The sequence below is a fragment of the Rhinopithecus bieti genome, unplaced genomic scaffold (assembly GCF_001698545.2).
Source record: "Rhinopithecus bieti isolate Rb0 unplaced genomic scaffold, ASM169854v2 scaffold_19983, whole genome shotgun sequence".
Classification (NCBI taxonomy): domain Eukaryota; kingdom Metazoa; phylum Chordata; class Mammalia; order Primates; family Cercopithecidae; genus Rhinopithecus; species Rhinopithecus bieti.
In genome coordinates, this window is record NW_016809598.1 from 59,671 (window position 1) to 79,856 (window position 20,186).

A 20,186-nucleotide genomic window follows, 5' to 3' on the forward strand; every position below is an offset into this window, starting at 1 on the left:
AAAAAAAAAAAAAAAAAAAAAAAAAAAAAAAAAAAAAACCACACAGGAATTTATTTTTTATTTTATTATTAATATTACTTTTTTTGAGACAGGGCCTCATTCTGTTGCCCAGGCTAGAATGCAGTGGTGTGATCATGGCTCACTGCAGCTTTGACCTCCTGGGCTCACATGATCCTCCCACATCAGCCTCCCCGGTACCTGGAACTATAGGCATACACCCCCATGCCCAGATAATTTTTGTATTTTTCATAGAGACAAAGTTTCACCATGTTGCCCAGGCTGGTCTTGAATCTCTGAGCTCAAGCAATCCCCCTGCCTCAGCTCCCAAAGCGCTGGGATTACAAAGTGGGTGAGCCACAGGACCCAGACAAAGGATTTCTTTTATTATTATTTTATTTTTTTTACTACAGGCACCCGCCACCAAGCCCGATTAATTTTTTATATTTTTAGTAGAGATGGGGTTTCACCATGTTAGCCAGGCTGGTCTCGATCTCCTGACCTCGTGATCCACCCGCCTCAGCCTCCGAAAGTGCTGAGATTACAGGCATGAGCCACCTCGCTGGGCCTAAGAGGATTTCTGTACTAGAGAAAACTGGTAAAAACAAAACCAAAAAAACTTTTTTTAAATCAAACTCTTAAGAGAGCAAAGAAGCAAAGTAAAATAGTGATGGGCTCACAGCCCATCACTATCAAGAAAGGAATAAAATATCTTGTGAAGATAATATTTTAACAGAGGAAATTGGGAGGGTATCAGCCAAGCATTGCCAGCTCAGAGAACAGGTGGCTTAGAAAGCAACAGGTAAAACAGAGCCCCCAAGAAATTCTAAAAACAGCTCGAGAATCAGAGGAACTTTCGTACTGCTGTGGGAACGCTAAGTGGCACGGCCACTTTTGAAAAGTTTTTGACAGTTGCTAAAAAAGTTATACATACCTCTACTACATGATCCAGCAATTCTACTCCTAGGTATTTATCCAAGAGAAATGAAAGTCTGTGTCTATTACAAACACTCATACATATAAGGTACAGTGGCTCACGCCTATAATTCCAACAGTTTAGGAGGCCAAGGCAGAAGAATCACTTGAAGCCAGGAGTTCAAAACCAGCCTGGACAACATAGCGAGATCCCATATTTACAAAAGAAAAAAACAAACAACAAAAAAACCCAAAGACTTACATACCAACAATCCTAAGAGACTTATTCATAATAGCTGAAAATGAAAAAAAAAAAAACTCAATATGGAAATGGAAAAACCAATCTAGTGGGGTATCCATACAATGTAATATTACTCAGCAGTAAAACAAAAGCACAACTGATAATGCAAAAAGCCCAACTGATAATGCAAAACAGCACAGCTGAATTTCACAGACATTATCTGAGTGAAATAAGCCAGACAAAGGAGTACTATAGTTGAGTCTCATTATTTGCAATAGTTATGTTCTATAAAATTGGCAAGAATACTGAAGCAGTCAATACTGAACTACTGCTCCTGGCAGAAATACAGGGTTAGGTTTCTGAAAACTTCTGACCACAACATTTTCATCAACTGATTAATATATGACCTTGTTTTATGTGTATTTCTATTTAGAGACACCTTCCTTAGTATATATTGTTGATTCATTAACATTGAACTCTCAGCCAACAGCCCTGTAGCTCATGCCTGAACAAAGCTTCTCTAATACATATTCTCGTTGTAAAGCACATCACAGTTCTCTTGCTTTTAGGAACACTAGAAAGCACTCCAGCACTATGCCTGGGGGTCATCTGAAACAGCAAAATTATCAACAAAAACCACAAAATGCAAAACCATGGCACTAAATAGACCATGAAAAGGACACCTGTTTACTGTATGAGCTCAAACAAGAAGGCAGAGCGTTGCCTTGTTCGACTTCAGCTGGGAAGACAGGTGTCAGGGGACTCAAACTTTTTAGCACTCTGTTATACTTGTGAATGATCACAAAAGAGCTGTGAGTATTAATTTTGGGGTTACAAATAAATTTTAGCAAATAAGCTGATTCACAAATACAGAATCTGTGGATAATGAGGATCAACTGTATATAAATACTATATGAATCCATTTATATTACATCTTAGAATGGGCAAAACTAACAAATGATTTTAAAAAATCAGAATTGTAGTTGCCTGGAGGTGAGCACTAACTGGAAAGAAGCATGAGGGAACTTTCTGGGGATGGAACTATTCTATATCTTGATAGGAATGTGGGTCACACAGGTGCATGCATCTGTCAAAACTCACCGAACTACACATTTCTCTGTATGCAAATACAGCATTTTGAAAACAATTCCTAGACATTCCTCCTATCAAGAAGTAAGAGTGTGGGAGGGCTTGTGACTGCTTAAAGTAATAGAGCACAGCAGAATGATACTAAGTGACTTCCATGGCTGGGTAAGAAAAAAGTAGGCACCGGCAGGCATTGAGCCTGACCCCAAGTATCCAAGGCAGACATCAAATAGCCTGCAAACGGCCTGGCACAGTGGCTCACACCTGTTATCCTAGCACTTTGGGAGGCCAAGGTGGGAGGATCACTTGAGCCCAGGAGTTCAAGACCAGCCTGGGCAACACAGTGAGACCCCGCCTCTATAAAAATTTAAAAATTAGCCAGGCATGGTGGTGTACACCTGTGGTCCCAGTTATTTGGGGAGCTGGGGTGGGAGGATTGCTAGAACCCAGGAGACCAAGGCTACAGTGAGCTAAGAAGGTGCCACTGCACTCTAGCCTGGGTACAGAGTGAGAATCTGTCTTTAGAAAGAGAGAGAGACAGAGAGAGAGAGAGAGAGAGAGAGAGAGAGAGAGAGAGAGAGAGAGAGAGAGCCTGCAAACCATGACAGAGCTGGGCGGAAGCCATGCTAGCTTCCTCAACACCACCTCCTTTCTTCCTCCTTGCCCTCCTCACTGCCCCCCCACCCACTTCACTTCCTCTGCTCTTTGGCCATAAATTTGGGCAGAGATGCTTCTCCCCACACCTCACACACCCACCATCAGGCATGGGCAACCCAGAGAGGTGGCAGCTGTGTGCTGTGGGCAGAGGAGGGGCTGCCAGCTCCAGTCCATTCACGGCTTCTAACTGGCCTCTACGGCCAGCCAACAAAGGGCCTCTGTGTAAGCCCCTGCCACCTGCAAGCAAAGCCTCAGTGATGTCAGGACAAACCTCAGACAAACAGGCCTTTGCAAGCTGCCTGGAAAGCCACCTCCCAGCCTGCCCCTGCATTGGCCACAGGCCTATTGGGAGGCCCATACCCAGGAAAGGGCTCCAGAGCCTAGACAGAGGACAGGACACAGGCATCCCAGTAGCCTGTGGCCCCTGATGAGCCAAATCCCAAACAGCCTTCCTCCCACCTCCTGGGACAGGAAACACCATTGTTCACTTCTCTACCTCCCTCAAGGGAATGGGCCATCTCTCTGGGCTTTCTGCCTGTATTTGCTAAACTGAGTGTATTTTTTAAGGTGCTGGAAAATTGGCTCAGCTGCAGTGACCACCTGCTCCATCAAGCCCTGTGCACAGAGCAGCTTCGGACCCCAGAGCCCCCCTGCTTCTGTGGGAGCAGACTAGTTCTAAGACTGCATGGGAGCAGCCTGCCATCCCTTGCATCAGGCATTTGGCCACAGTGGGCTCACTTGGTGGCTGGCAATCACGAACTCAGCCTCCCTTGAACAAATTATGATCTTTTTGTTTAAGCATTTGTGGTTCTGAACAAATTGATTGGGCTTGGCTTTCAGATGGGACAAGGTAAAGACGCTTCCATGCTTTCAAGAAAATGACAACAGCAAGAGAATGTATACAGCATACCACCATGTGTCACAGCCCGTTCTAAGTGCTTTGTAAGGCACAGCCCTGCCCAGCAGAAAAATATGCAAGCCACGTGCGATTTTACATTTTCAAGTACTCATACTTAGAAAGTAAAAATAGGTGAAACTAATTTTAATAATGTTTTACTTAGGCCAATATATGCATAAAATTTTATATTGATTCTATTTTTTATAGAATCAATATAAAAAATATTAATGAGCCACTCTTTTTTCCATACCAAGTCTTCAAAATCCACATGTGCTTCAAAAGCACATCTCAATTCAGAAAAGCCACCTGTTAAAGTGCTTCGCAGCTGCACGTGGCCAGTCTCCCGCGCTGGACAACTTAGATCAGACACTAGTTAATTGAGTCCTCACAACCATACGCACATTTTACTGATGGGGAAACTGAGGCACAGGGATGTTGAACAACCTGCCCAAGGTCTCACAGCTGTTGGCAGAGCCGGAGGTGGCAGATCCAAAGCCCATGTGCTTATGAGGTTTTTCATTCCCATCAACAGCTCCTCAAATCAAAGGCACCATGCATGCCTGCCAGCATCTCTCCCTGCTCCCTGGCAAACCTGCGCAGGCCTTTGGTGAGCTGGCCCCTGGAACTCTATAAGTTTCTACCCAGACAAACCATGGTATCCCAACCCTTTCTGGCCCCTCTAGTCACCACCTACCAAAGGCATCTCCGACCCACGAGAGAGCGCTTATCTGAGTAACTCTGATCAGGGTGAGGGATGTAGACAGCAGCCCAGTGCCCCTGCCTCCCTAGCACGTCAGTGTAGGATATGGACTGATGCCAGGCTGTGTGTCCCAGCTAAAGGCACTGATACTCAGGAGGAAGTCAGGGAATATTTGCTCCCCACATCTGGCCAGAGTTTTCACATATTCATTGAGAAGTCTTTTCTTTCTTTCTTTCTTGAGACAGTCTTGCTCTGTTGCCCAGGCTGGAGTACAGTGGCACAATCTTGGCTCACTGCAAGCTCCGCCTCCCGAGTTCAAGTGATTCTCCTGCCTCAGCCTCCCGAGTAGCTGGGACTACAGGCATGCACCACCACGCCTGGCTAATTTTTGTAGTTTTAGTAGAGATGGGGTTTCGTCATGTTGGTTAGGCTGGTCTCAATCTCCTGACCTTGTGATCCGCCCACCTCGACCTCCCAAAGTGCTGGGATTACAGGCATGAGCCACCGCACCCGGCCTCATTCAGTAAGTTTCTATTGGGTAGCTGCTGTGTGCCAGGCACTGCCTTGGGCCCTGGGGATACAACGGTGAACAAAACAGATAAAAACCCCACTCCCATGGAGCTCAGATACAGCAGGAGAAACTAAGCAATACCTGTTTGTGACAAAAGGAAGCCCCACTAGTCCTAATTCAATCTCTTGTACATAGTAGGTACTCAATAATAGCTGTTGAATGAATGAGTTATCCTGCCTTGGAACTATTTTTTCTGGATGTGGTAATGCAAAAATAGGTCTGGGGCAGGGGCAAGTGAGGGCTATGGAACCCCACCGGAAAGCCAGTGACCCACTTGGGGTTCATGCCCACAACTCCAGCTTCAGGAACTGGAGCTCCACCCACCAAGGAAACCAAGGAACCATTCAGAGCCAGGCGCGGTGGCACATGCCTGTACCCCAGCTACCTGGGAGGCTGAGGCAAGAGGACTGCTTGAGCCCAAGAGCTTGAGGCTGTAGTGTACTATGATCACACCTATGAATTAAAAAAAAAAAAAAAAAAGAGAAGAAAACATCAAGAGGCTCCCCCAGGTTATATGCTAACCGACTGAAATTCCCTTAACCTCAAAATGTAGTCAAGTCTCAAGTTTACTGCAACAGACAGGACTTCTCCAAGTTAACTGAAACTGGAGGTCCGGCACTTCTAACATTCAACTTCCACTCCATGCTTGGCCCTCCTCCCACAAGCAATGTCACCCAAGTCCTCACCAGACAAGATCTCCCTTCAAAACTCTAACAGGTAATCAAGGTCTGGTGAAAACTGGCACAGCTACCACCAGAAACAAGTTATGGAGAAAGTACGTATGTAGCATCCACTGTTTCTCAGCCACTACTGCCGAGCAAACAGCAGCACTGCCACCAAAATATTTCCCATTTTTATTCTGATTGGGTAATACTATAAATACATACCACAATTCATTCATTCAGCAAATATCTCAAAACTTCTACAGACCAGGTCTTGTGCTTTCTATTTTGAATCTTATCGCTAATTCAGTGTTTGGTTTTGGTTTTATTTCTTCATTCTCCTTACTTTTTTTTTTTTTTGAGACCGAGTCTCACTCTGTTGCCCAGGCTAGAGTGCAATGACACGATCTTGGCTCACTGCGACCTCCACCTCCCAGGTTCAAGCGATTCTCCTGCCTCAGCCCCTCGAGTAGCTGGGACTATAGGCATGTGCCACCACATCCAGCTAATTTTTGTATTTTTAGTACAGGGTTTTAACCATGTTGGCCAGGCTGGTCTCAAACTCTTGACCTCAAGTGATCCGCCTGCCTCAGCCTCCAAAAGTGTTGGGATTACAGGTGTGAGTCAAGCGCCCAGCCTCATTCTGCTTACTTCTTAGAGACAGGGCCTCACTTGCTTTTAAACAAACTTTGTCATTGTGCACATTTTTCACACCCACCCCATCTCAGCCTTCTCCACTCCGTCAACGGGCTTCTCTGCAAGCAAATGAGGGAAAGCTTCCAAGTTCAACCAATGTACATGCCTGGGATGCCCCTGCCCATACACACATGGTGTCCGAAGCAAGTTCTCCCTAAACCACCGTCACCCGCAAAGCCGAGTCTTCTCCCAACCAAGAGGCCTGAATCTAAACTGGCTCTGAGGCTCAACGCAAGGGGAAGGAAACAGAATTACAAGCAGCACAGGACCTCTAGTCTCCATAAGATGAAGAAACTGAGCGCAGAAAAGTGAAGCAGAAAAGTCAAGCTTACAGCCAGAAAGCAGCACAATCAGGCCTGCAATGCAATCCTTGCTGCCCGTATTTAATGTAAAGATAACTGTCAGCAAATGCCCTGGAACCTAGCCATGGCCAGCAGCTGAGCTGCCCCCAATTCCATTTCTGTCTAAATTTACTACCTCACTGCATCATCAGGAAAGAATGCAAACTGAGGTAGGGGGAAGGGAGGGAACAGGCGACATTTTGGCAGATGCAAAACCTCAGGGCCAGCCCTGACCATCACGCGAGCAAACGCAGCCACAACTTGGTTCTACCCTGCTGAAAGGAAATCCACCAACCCAGCTGACAGGGAGATGCAGGAGAACGGGGAAGCTGCTGTTATTGTCAGAAGGCGTTTCAGGCAACAAAAAGCAAATCTGCTCTTGCTTTACCACCTGAAATGACCGTCACATACTGGCCAGCCTGGGCCTGCTGGAATATGTGCTCACCCCCTGACTTGGAGCCTGTCTGCTAAGAGGGGTGCCTTTCCACTAGGTCCTCTAAGTACCTCAGTCACTATCCTTCCAGAACTAGCTGCAGGGTGGACTCATGCTAAACGCAAATTCCCTCCCTGGAATGACAGACAGCATCATGGCAGGCTTCCAGAACTTTTTGTATACTACAAAACATGTTTGTGGGGAGGGAGGTAAAGACCCCTGAGATGCTCCCCACCAGCTTTCAGTAACCGGGAGTAACCCATCCTCGCTCCCCAGGGACACAGCGACAGTCACACAACAAGAAAGATGAGGAAGGAACTTGGCCAAGTTTAAACTCATGGCTTTCAAAACTTAAAAATAACCTGGCTGTGGATCCTAAGAACTCCCTCTGAAACATTCAAGCAGAAAGTCTCCTGCCTTCCAGTGTGACCCTGAGACCTTGTGTCCAGTTGGTTTCCCTGTAAGGGGAAAAGTGGAAAACAAAAACTGGAGTGGATATAAATATTCGCTGGCAAGTGCTACCCCGCTGTTGCCACGCCTTGGAAATTTTGGTGACCTGTTTCGTTTTAGGACAAGGTTTCTGTTCAGATTGCTGGATGGACTCTAAGGACAGTGTCAACCAAAATTTGGTTATGGGCTAGGCATGGTGGCTCACACCTATAATCCCAGCACTTTGGGAGGCCGAGGTGGATGGATCCCTTGAGGTCAGGAGTTCGAGACCAGCCTGGTCAACACTGAAAAACCCCATCTCCACTAAAAATCCAGAAATTAGCTGGCCAAGGTGGAGTGTGCCTGTAATCCCAGGTACTTGGGAAGCTGAAGCATGAGAATTGCTTGAACCTGGGAAGCAGAGGTTGCAGTGAGCTGAGATATTGTCACTGCACTCTAGCCTGAGCAACACAGCGAGACTCAGCCTCAAAAACAAAACAAAATAAAACAAAATTTGGTTCTAGCACCTCTGCACACAGCCTGGGGTTGCTCCTGACCCCCAGACGAGGCATCTTGTTCACGCTCAAGGGAAGTATGGGTTGGCGCACCCCTACCTATGCCTGCAGCACTTGGGGATGTCACACAAGCACCCCTGAGGGCATGGTCCACTTGCCCTAACCCACACCCCTTCAGAGGAACGAAAGGCAGCCCATGTGCCTCTGAGCCTCTGGGGCTCTGTCCACTGCCCTGCAGGGAGGCACTTGTGCAGGCACAGGCTCCTAGCCAGAAGAGGAAGCTGGAGACAGCCTCTCGTTGCAAGAGTGGCACCCAACTCCTCCAGTCGGCAGGCACACCTCCACACTCTGCCTTCTTTGTTGCTCCTGGAATGGCCCTGGCTCCACCAGAGTACAAAAAGACCTCAGCCTTGAACTACCCATAGCCACAGTAGCCCCTGAAGTTTCTTCTTTGTTAGAAAGGAGAAACTTACAAGAGCTAAGAGGCAGCACAGCACAGTGGTCAAAATCTCCAACTCAGCAGCCAGACTCAGCAAAGCTACTTCATAAAAGTACTAGGCAGGCCACTTAACCTCTGTGTAGCTCAGTTTCCCCGTCTGTGAAATGGGGATAATAAAGTAGGGTTGTTGGGAGGATTGAACAACTTAATACAGGCGAGAAAAGCATAAGAAGTGCTCAGAAAAGTGTCTGGCAGAGAGAAACTGCTAGACAAATTTTAGTAAAACTGTCTCAGAGCCATAACCCCAGCTAAAAATCTCTTATTCCACCTTCACAGCCTAATGGAAGTCCCTCCACTCCTTCAACAGGCATCCACAAAGCCCACAGCATGTGGGGCACTGGGACAAAGAAGGGAGACTGGCCCAGACACTGCTGGGCCTGAGGCCACTATCCTATGACAAATGATCCAGCAATGCCCAGGGTGCCACAGGATCCCACGGAGTGGACTGGGTCATGCCAGCACAAACAAGGACAGTGAGTGCCACAAACCAGAGCTCCCAGCTGCCCCCTGCCCTAAGGATGACAAGTTTAATTGGAATGAGCGCCTCAAAAGGCCTGCAGGGTTGGTGATCATCATCGTACCAGTGGCTTGCCAAGTGTGGTTGTTTCCTAAAGGACACCTTTAGTCCTCTCTAATCTCACTTTAATCGGATGCACTCTTCCAAGCAAATTGGCCTCTAGCTCAGTAAATGATTCTACATTTGGCCAGAGATCCAAGAATCACAGTGCCTGATACATTCTGTATCACTAACGGGCTCAGCCACTACCTTTGTACTGGATACTTTCTGCAGACAATCTTAATGCTGATTATTCTAAGGATGGCAGGGACATGAGTGATTCATGTTTCTTCTTTAATTGTATGTATTTTCCAGAATATCTAAGGTAAAAATGATTACCACTTACAATTGCAAATGTAACCATAACTAAAAATAAAAATTATTTTTTAATTCTGTGAAGGTCTGGGAAGGGGCTGGGATGCCAGGGCGCTTGGCCTCTGCCTTTCCAGGCTCTCTGTCACTGCCAACAATATTGTTGCCCAGTCCCTGTTACTTGGTTAGCTGAAATCCAGGCATCTAATTATACCCAATGCCACTGTCACAGGACTTTGGACCAGGAAGGACCCTGAGAGGTCATCTTGGCTCAACAGAGCCAGAAGGACTTGCCCAACATCACACCCTGAGCTCATGCCTGCAATCCCAGCACTTTGGGAGGCTGAGGTGGGAGATCACTTGAGGCTGGGAGTTCAAAACCAGCCTCATTTTAAAAAATGAGACTCTGCCTCAATTTTTTAAAAGAATGCACACAGGCTGCCCAATGTCTAAAGGACTGGGCATCCCCATATCCCAGGGTGTGCATCTGCAGGGCCAGACAGATTGGAGTCTTGAATGTCACTGCTAAATGTTACCAGCAAAATCAGAAATGTACTTCCATGTCACTGGAAACCTGGATTCAACTGGTTCAAATTATGGCACATCTCCAAAAGGCATTCTGGTGGCAGTCCCCAGGTCATCACATCTAGTCATGCCAGTCACTCAGACACAGCCACATGGCTATGGACCTTCTGTCACTTTCTTCCCCTTTGGCACTAGGTTTGGGTTTAATGAAATGCCTGATATGGGAGGAGGCTGGTTAGCCAGTGCCTCTGGGAAACACAGGCAGACCTCTGTCCTGGAATTCTGGAGGGCTGCTTTATTACCAGACTAGCCCATGTCGTTTCCTTTTATGTAAAAAATGCTCAATTTTTTAATCTAGGCTAGAATTAAGCACCATATTTCAAGCATCTATTGCTAATAAAGTCTGATAAATAGTAATTAAAAAGTCATGAAGGGCCAGGTGTGGTGGCTCACGCCTGTAATCCCAGCACTTTGGGAGGCAGAGGCACGTGGATCACCTGAGGTCAAGAGCTCAAGACCAGCCTGGCCAACATGGCAAAACCCCGTCTCTACTGAAAATACAAAAATTAGCCAGGCACGGTGGTGTGCGCCTGTAACCCCAGCTATTCAGGAGGCTGAGGCAGGAGAATCATATGAACCTGGGGCGCCGGTGGCTGCAGTGAGCCAAGATCGCACCACTGCACTCCAGCCTGGGTGACAGAGCAAGACTCTATCTCAATTAAACAACAACAAAAAGGCCGGGCATGGTGGCTCACGCCTGTAATCCCAACACTTTGAGAGGCCAAGGTGGGTGGATCACGAGGGCAGGAGATCAAGACCATCCTTGCTAACACGGTGAAACCCCGTCTCTATTGAAAATACAAAAAATTAGCCGGGCGTGGTGGCAGGTGCCTGTAGTCCCAGCTACTCCGGAGGCTGAGGCAGAAGAATGGCGCAAACCCGGGAGGCGGAGCTTGTAGTGAGCTGAGATTGCGCCACTGCACTCTAGCCTGGGCTACACAGCGAGACTCCATCTCAAAAAAAAAAAAAAGAAAAAAAAAGGTCATGAAGATGAGGAGCAGCTCATAGGACATCTGTAGTCATGCAAATAGGACATGTAGGTACGTAGATAGGACATCCACATGTTCCTTGCTTGGACTGCTCATTTAACCCTGTGCATTGCCAGGAAAGTAAAATCAGGTGAGACAGGCTCCCTGGCCCTGGTCAGGGCAGGGCCATTCTCAGGAGGAGTCACACCTGTTTTCAGGCTCCCAGGCTAAGGTGTTAAGGTGGGTCTGCCACTGCAGTTTTCTGGGTTAGGATACTGCTGAAAGGACATCCACCAAGGACAGAAAGACTAAACACAATGCCAACCTTTCCTCTCTCCCTGCTGGTGAGGAGCAGGCCTGTCCATTCACTTCCTGGGTACAGGAGACCCTGGAACCTTCTTATTCTTGCCTTTCCCACCCCTTTGGTCGTAATGAAGTCTGTCAGAGCCTTCTCCCCAAGTGAGCAGAATGTGGCTCTCTCTTAGTTAGCTTTAGCAGTGACAGATCACCCAGGCCCACCCACAGCAGGGAGGGTGAGCACAAGGGCTTCAGGTCCAGGGGACACAAAAGTCCACAGTCCAGGCTGGGTGCAGTGGTTCACGCCTGTAATCCCAGCACTTTGGGAGGCCAAGGCGGGGGGATCACGAGGTCAGGAGATCGAGACCATCCTGGCTAACACGGTGAAACCCCATCTCTACTAAAAACATATATATAAAAAATTAGCCAGGCGTGGTGGCGGGTGTCTGTAATCCCAGCTACCTGGGAGGCTGAGGCAGGAGAATGGCATGAACCCAGGAGGCAGAGCTTGCAGTGAGCCAAGATTGCGCCACTGCACTCCATCCTGGGCGACAGAGTGAGACTGTCTCAAAAAAAAAAAAGTCCACAGCCTGAAATGTGGGGGAAGGAGGCATGGAAAAGGCAAGGAGCCCACAAATGCTCCCTACAGCACTTGGGTGTAGAGTGAATCTGGAGGGGCAATAGAAGGCATCCACTCACATGTGAGACCACCTGGTCCCACCATGCAAGTGGTCAAGCAGAAGGAAAATCCCAACTGGTGTGGGAGCACCACTACTGGTACCCACGTGGTCTTGAGCAAGTCACTTAACCTCTCTGGCCTCAGTTTCTCAACTGTAAACAAAGAATGGTGCCTACATCAAAACTAAGTGTGCAGGTTAAATGCCAATAATGTCCACAAAGCACTGAACCCCAGTGCCTGGCACACCGCTGGCACTTGACACATGGTAGCTATTATTAGAACCATAATGCCCAAGTCACCCGCTCCTACCTACCCTGAGAAGGGGGAGGGGCTGTGGTGACGCTGCAAAGGCCCTTCGATGGAGAGGACGGGGGAGGGCGCAGCTGCTGGGGTGCAGCAGGCAGGTGGCCTCCTGTCAGCCCCTGGGGAGACTGCCCCAGCTGCACAGAGCTGCCTTGCCCAAAGTCACCATCTTCCTGGGCAGCCCACAGCCAACAGCTGATCCTTGAGGGAGTGTGAAGGCTGGGCCATGTCAGGCCAACTAGGATGACCCTAAAGGACTTTTCCAGCTCCCAGGCTCCCTGTAGGGTCAGGCCCCAGCAGCTCAGCTCTCTTCTAGCCACTCCTGATTCCTTCTCCACTTTACACAGGTGGGGACCCCAAAAGCACCTTTTAATAAGCCCTTGTATGGTAAACTCTGTCTCAGTCAGCTTCCCAGGAAACCCAGCCTATGACAGGTGGTTTATTTGTAGGGTTTTTTTGTTTTTGTTTTGAGACAGGGTCTTGTTCTGTCACCCAGGTTGGAGTGCAGTGGCATGATCATGACTCACTGCAGCCTCACCCTCCTGGGCTCAAGCAATCTTCCCACCTCAACCTCCCAAGTAGCTGGGACTACAGGTGGGCACCACCATGCCTGGCTAATTTCTGTGTTTTTTGTAGAGATGGGGTCTCACTATGTTGCACAGGCTGGTCTTAAACTCCTGGGCTCAAACAATTCTCCTGCCTCAGTCTCTTGAGTCGCTGGGATTACAGGTGTGAGCCACCACACCCAGCTTGTGTCCTTTTTCCTTAGAAAGGGAGAAGAGGACCAGTGTGAGGAAGATAGGTGGATCACATGGAGGAGACAGTGGGGCACAACTAACAAAGGCACGGTGCCCTCTGCACCCCACCTCTGCAGTGTCAGCAGTGGTACTAAAACAGAAGCCACACTGCACTAGGTGGTATAGGCCAGGAGCAACGCCTAGAAGACCAAAAACCCAACGCCATGGACAGAGACACACAAAGAGGCCACGGGGGCATGGCTGGAGGAGGAAGCAGGCCCAGCAGAACAGGGAAAGAGACACACCTCCGTAGGATCTTATTTTACTAAACCCACAAAGATCAGCCATGGAAAGTGCCAGGAGAGTTTCCGTGCCAAGTTAATCAGTAACTGGAAACTGGGCATCCTGAGACTCTAAGGGCTTACAGAGGTGGCCACAGGGATTCACAAGCTCTTCCCACAAAGTCAAATACCCAAAGGGGCACCTTTGACCTAGGAAGGGGACCAGGCTAACCCAAACATCTACTTTGCTTTGCTTTTGGCCTGAGTGGCATTGCCTGTCACGGGGACTTCTGTCACTCTGACTCTCACTGCCAAGCGCTCTGCACCATTAATCATTCTTCTATTTGGAAGTGGAATCTAACCATCATTTAACAAATGTAGCAAAGGATGAGTTTGCGTCCTTTGTAGGGACATGGACGCAGCTGGAAACCATCATTCTTAGCAAACTATCACAAGAAGAGAAAACCAAACACCGCATGTTCTCACTCATAGGTGGGAACTGAACAATGAGATCACTTGGACTCGGGAAGGGGAACATCACACACTGGGGCCCATCATGGGGAGGAGGGAGGAGGGAGGGATTGCATTGGGGAGTTATACATGATATAAATGATGAATTGATGGGTGCTGACGAGTTGATGGGTGCAGCACACCAACATGGCATAAGTATACATATGTAACAAACCTGCACGTTATGCACATGTACCCTAGCACTTAAAGTATAAAAAAAACAAAAACAAAAACAAAAAAAAACAAATGTAGCATGTTGGGTAGACAAAATCTTTCCAGTAATAGCAGATGTAGGGGAGGGAAAAGTATCTGCGGGGGTGAGCCCCTCAGCTGTCCAGCCTCCTCAGGCTACTGACAAGGGAGGAGCGGTCTGGAGGAGCACGCAGTCTGTTCAAGGTCCCCACACAGGGCCAGGCAAAGACTGCCATTGCTCAGACCGAAAGACTTCCTCCTCTGCCCCAAGGGAGGTCGCGGAAGAGCAGATGGAAGCTCTGCCACCAAAGCAGGCATGGGGCAAACCCTCTCCTACACAGCTGGCAGCCCGGTCCTGGCATGAGCGCTGCAGGGAGCAACCAAGCCACACCTAAAGGACACAAACCACACAGCCCCACAGTCCCACTCCTGGGAGCTGATCTTGCAACTACGCCTGTCCCTTGTAGATGGGTACATTCCAAAGGCCCATCAGTGAGGGCTGCTTAAGTGACCTTAGGTGACCCGGGCACATCGCACAGCAGCCACGTATAGCCAGCTCAACACACGCTGACGTAGAGCCACTGTGGAGACGCTGTGCAGTAGAACAGCATGCCACCCCACTGGGGCTGGCAGAAACACATATGCTCATTACACCCAGGACACTCGACCAGATAGGCTGGGAAAAGAGGCTCGGTTTTCACCGTGTGTGCTTGCTTATCTGTGAAGTTTATACAAAAAATGAATAAAACACACGATTCCATTTCTAAATGAAATTCCAGAATAGGTAATGCCACAGAGACAGAACGCACATTGGTTGTTGCCAGGAGCTGGGGGAGATGGGGGGAAACGGGGAGCAATTGGGTTAGGGGTATGGGGTTTCCTTTTGGGTTGATGAAAACATTTTGGAACTAGACAGAGCTGTTCATTGTACAACACTGTGAATGTATTAATATTAAACAACACTGAATTGTTCACTTCAAAATGGTTAATTTACCTTATGCGAATTTCATCTCAATTAAAAATAAAAAATAAAAATAAATAAATAAAATAGGCTTCCAAATCTCTGCTTGGGAGACAGTTTGGCAATGCTGGTTAGACGCGTGAGCCCTGAGGCTGAACTAAACTGTCAAGCTCAAGCCCCAGCAGCACCCAATATGATCTGTGACACCGCCAGTAATTTAATCTCCCTGAGCTTCCATTTCCTCATCAGTAAAATGGGCATAATGGCAGAACCAGCTTCCGAGGATGCTGTGACCAGTCAATTCAATAGTCAGCACCAAGTGTTCAGTACAGTGTCCAGCACAGACCAGGCCTGCAGGGCCTCTGTGCTTGCTGTCTGCCCTGCCAAGAACACCATTTCCCTGGGAAAACACATGGTCCAGTCTCCTGCCTGCCTTTGCTCAAATGCATCTTCTTGGTGGGACATTCCCTGGTCACCCAATTTAAAACTGGAAATCTCTCTGCCACCCCCAGCCCCAGGGCTCCATTCCCTTTCTCTACCTTGATTCTCTCCCTAGTACTTGCTTATTTACTTCATTCACTCCCTGCCTCCTTCTACTACATTGTCTGCTCCAGGGAGGCAGAGGTTCCTGTCTGTCCTGTTCACTATGTATCCCCAAGATCTGGAACAGAGCATGGCCTCAAGATAGCTGCTCAATAAATTTTAATATATGCTGAATGGATGAGTAGCATTAGCTAATACCGATGCTCTGATGCACGGCATAAACTTGCATCCCAAGATAAATAAAACTGCTGTTTGTGTTGTCCAATGAGCTTGAAATTTACAACTAAACAAAAGTTTAAATTAAAAGACCCACAGTATTTCCAGCTAATTATTACTCCCAAACGTGGGAATGTGCTGAGGAGGAAAGAGTTCACAGTGAGATGGTGCCATGTGCTTTAAAAAATAAACCAGTAGGCCGGGCACAGTGGCTCACACCTGTAATCCCAGCACTTTGGGAGGCTGAGGCAAGAGGATCACTTGAGCCCAGGAGAACAGCCTGGGCAACCTAGAGAGGATGCCCCCACCTCCACGCCCCCTTCCTCCCCTGCTTCCTCCTAAGTAGTCCTAGCTACTCAGGAGGCTGAGGTAGGAAGATGCCTTGAGTCCAGGAGGTCTAGGCTGCACTGCACTCCAGCCTGGGCAACAAGGCAAGACCTTGTTTCAAAATAAATAAATAAATAAATAAAAATAAAGTTAAAAAAAGCCGTAAACAGTTACCCTGACCTCAGCCTGCTGAGTATGGGGTGAGAACTGGCTCCCACGAGGTTCTCATGAGAGGCAAAACACAATGCTACCATAAGGTGCACACATCCAGCAGCCCAGTGCCTCAGACCCTGGTCCCTCAAAGGACCTTGGGACACTTGTTCGTTCACGGAGAACAAGGGTAGGCTGACAGCAGTAAGCCAACTGTCTTCCTCTCCCAGGGCCTTCCCTGTCCCTGCCCTCCATTTGGCAGAGCTGCTACCCCAGCAGAACGCAGGCTATGGGGAACACGTGAGCTCAATTATTCAAAGTTAAAAAATGAAAAACCCCTCCGATTCTCTACGAATAGGCTGTCTTTCTAGTTAGCTCTCCTATGAGACAGCTAATCATTACTCAACAGATACAGCTACCACTAAACCCTGTGCAAAGAAAATAAGTTGAAGCTAGCAGTCTCCAAGAGTTTGTGGTTTTAAAACAGAGAATAAAACAAAACTTGCAAGTTTGAGTAAAACCAGGAAGACACATTTTCCATCCTAGTTTGAGCCATGGCTGTGGTGCTACCTGGCTGTTGGCTGTTACCTGGGTGTGGGCTGGGTTAGGAGGCTCACGGTGCATGTAGCAGGGCTCAAATCTCGCCACACAGCAGGGTCACAGCTTGCTGGGTCCCATCCCACAGTTTCTGATTCAGTAGGTCTGGGGTGGGGCCCAAGAATTTCCATTTCTAATCAGTTTCCAGGCAAAGGGATGCTCCTGATCCAGGGACTACACTTAACGGACTGCTCTGGCCAGGCGCCGTGGCTTACGCCTGTAATCCCAGCACTTTGGGAGGCCGAGGTGGGCGGATCACGAGGTCAGGAGATTGAGAACATCCTGTCTAGCGCAGTGAAACCCCGTCTCTACTAAAATAAATAAATAAATACAAAAAATTAGCCAGGTATGGTGACACGTGCCTGCAGTCCCAGCTACTCAAGAGGCTGAGGCAGGAGAATTGCTTGAACCCAGGAGGCGGAGATTGCAGTGAGTCAAGATTGCGCCATTGCACTCTAGCCTGGGCTACAGAACGAGACTCCATCTCAAAAAAAAAAAAAAAAAACAAATAAAACCACTGCTCTACAAGTCTTTCATGGTAGTGTTTGACCTGCCTCAACTGCACACAATTACCCACCTACACACAGACACACATACATGGCAGTCAAGAGCACCTGCCTCAAATCACTGGTCCCTCCAACAGCCAGAACAACCAGATCTGCCCAACCAACTACAGACTGAATGTTCAGGGGTACCTTCCCCCTAAGATAGCTGGTCTCATTCAAGTCCTGCATGAGCCTGTCACTGCAAGAGGCTCTAAATTCACACCCAAAACCCTTGAAATCCAACGTCACAGCATTTCTCTTTTCTGAGAGCAGTCACGAGCAATCCCACCCTGCTGCACCCTTCACACATGGGTAACCCCAGCTGCAAGGTCCCCTTTCTGCCCCAGGATGCTTTCAAGTTTCTGAATCAGAAAAAGCAGCTGAAAGAGGAAGCCCAAAACAAAAAACAGAAAAATAAAAAAACAGGCCACTCAAGGAGAGGTAGCTACAGCCTATAGCATCCCTGGTAGGCAGCATGTTCACCAACCTCAAGAACCCTATCACCCCACCATAGGCAACTCCACCAGCCTCTCACTCACCAAAGTAATCGGCCTTCGGGTGAGCATCCATCTCTCGCTCCAGACGTTGGGTGAGGGCTTCTAATTTCAACTCAGCTGCAGAGGGTCTCAGCTCAGGACCTGGGACCAGGGGCTGGCAGGGCAGCCTCACCCTAGGGGAGCTCGGGCTCTCCAGGAGCACAGGTCCCAGGCTACCATCAGAAGACCAGCCCAGGGTACCCTCTTTACAAGACAACTCAGGCAGGGTGGACATCACTGGATGGACAAGACTGGTGGGGCTGAGCTTGGGACCAGTGCCAAGGTCTGTGCAGCCAGGCTTCGGCCCCAGCCCAGGGACCGCACCCGGCTGTGAACTGTCCAGGCCAGTTGGCGAGGATGACGGGGCAGAACTGGAAAGGTAAGATTTGGGCCCATCCTGGAACCAAGGTTGGGGGGCCACATTGGGTTTGGACATCACACCTGAAACCTCACCCCCCAGCCCCGAGTTTGATCTTGGAAGACCTCCTTGCCTGGGGCAGCTCAGGGCCAGGGGTGCTGACACAGAAGGGGTCCTGGGCTGAGCAGGCCCCAGAGCTGGTGCTCCGTTCTCCAAGTTTGGGGAAGGCAGGCCAGGGCTCACCCGCTGGGAGGAGGCAGTGGACCAAAGGCCTGTTGGCTTCTCGCTGCTGCGGCCACCAATGCCACTATCCTGACCACCCAGGCTACCCTCAGAAGATCTGCTGGAGCTCAGGGAGAGCTGTCGCTGGTTTAGGGGATGGTCCCCGCAGGGTTTGGGCAGTAGTGGGTCACTCCCCAGGGAGCTAGGCCACCCACTCCCTACACTCAGGCCGATGCTGGGGGACACTCCTGGTTTGTCACCCCACTTTGGGCTTGCCAAGGAGAGGTTGTCATAATAGTCTCCGTGAGTGAGGCAGGATGGATCCTCGCAGGGGCCTGGCTGGTGCAAAGCAGACATCTCAGAAGTCGCTGGGCTCTCCCTGGAACCACAGTCCTGGCTGCCATGCCTTGTGCCATGCAGGTATGGCCTGGATCTCTGCTCCTGCGGTGGGTACGGGGGCTGCCCAGCAGCGAAGGTGGTGACTGCCCCAGGCGGCCCTGTCGAGGCAGCAAGAGGAGGCTTGGCAGCACCATCCACAGTCAGCCTGCTGCCCACACCAACTTCCCGACGGGTCTGTGGGCCCAGGCGGCCCCCTCCATTGACAGGGCCTCTGCTCCCCCTGGGCAGGGTCTCCTCCTGCAGGAGCTGCTGCTGGAGGTGGATTTTGGCCATCTTGGTGGCGAACACCCTGCGAGTTTCCTCAAACTCGGGGTTGTTGCCTGCACCCTTGTCCACTCGGAAGAGCCCATCCTTGGAGGCCTCATACATGTTCAGGTCCTCGATGAATTTACTGGCCTCCAGGCCCAGGTCGTCATACTTATCCATGCTGCAGCCAGGTGTCCCAGCCTAGCCCAGGTGCCGTGTCTGTGTGTGTGTGTGTGTGTGTGTGTGTTGAGGGCAGCGGGGAGACGCTGGCGAAGGGTCGGGGCTCAAGTCCGACCCAGTACAGGTAAAGACTTCCACCTGCCTAGCGTGAAGGGCATGACCCCAGGACTTAGGAGTCCAGCTAAAGTTGAGACCTCAGCGACAGCTGGACCAAGTTGGCTTCCAACTCCCTTTCCCCCGGAGACCTCCTTGTTGGGGTAGCTGATGGCACTTCGCTGTCCCGGGCCTGCTCAGCGGAGTTCTTTTCTCCTCTTCAAATTATAAAAGGAAAAAGAAAACAGCAAAAAAGTAAAATCACATCCTCCTTAGGCAACCAAACGCGGAAACCCACAGCAAGGCAGCAGCCGACTGGGCCGGGTGAAGCTGAATCGGCCAAGAGGGCGCCGAGGCCGCGAGTCGGGCCGGAGCAAAGGCGCAGAGGCTGAGGCGCAGGTACGTCCCGGGCGCTGGGTCCTCCGCTGCTTCCCCGGAGCTGCGATCCCGGCCGGCGCCTGGCGGGAGCGCCGTCCGGGACGCACGGGCGGCCGATCAGCGGCAGGAAGTTCACGGCAGCTGGGGCTGGCGGCCCATTGTCCGATGGCGGTGGCGGATCGGCGCGCGCGGGCCGGAGGGCGGCGGGACGCGGAAGTGAGTGCGCCAGGAGCAGTCCCTGCTGCTCGCTCGCCGGCTCTGCACGTCCCGAGCCCGCGCGGGGGCGGAGGGGGCGGCCGAGGGGCGGGGACGGCGCGCGGGCGGGCGCCCAGGGGCAGGCCTGCACACGGCAGCGTGGCTGGGCCTCCCGCCCCT

General features: G+C 49.9%; 1 protein-coding gene across 2 annotated transcripts in view; it reads right to left on the reverse strand.

Annotated features, from left to right (window-relative positions):
• The window catches only part of LIMD1 (LIM domain containing 1), a 76,724-nt gene extending 57,010 nt beyond the window's left edge, over positions 1–19,714 (reverse strand). For both annotated transcript variants that reach the window (XM_017889808.1, XM_017889809.1), the window contains exon 1: positions 17,939–19,714. In XM_017889808.1, coding sequence (XP_017745297.1) covers positions 17,939–19,340 — 1,402 coding nt within the window. In that variant the 5' untranslated portion in view covers positions 19,341–19,714. The remainder of the gene's footprint in view (positions 1–17,938) is intronic.
• Positions 19,715–20,186: the final 472 nt, after the last annotated feature.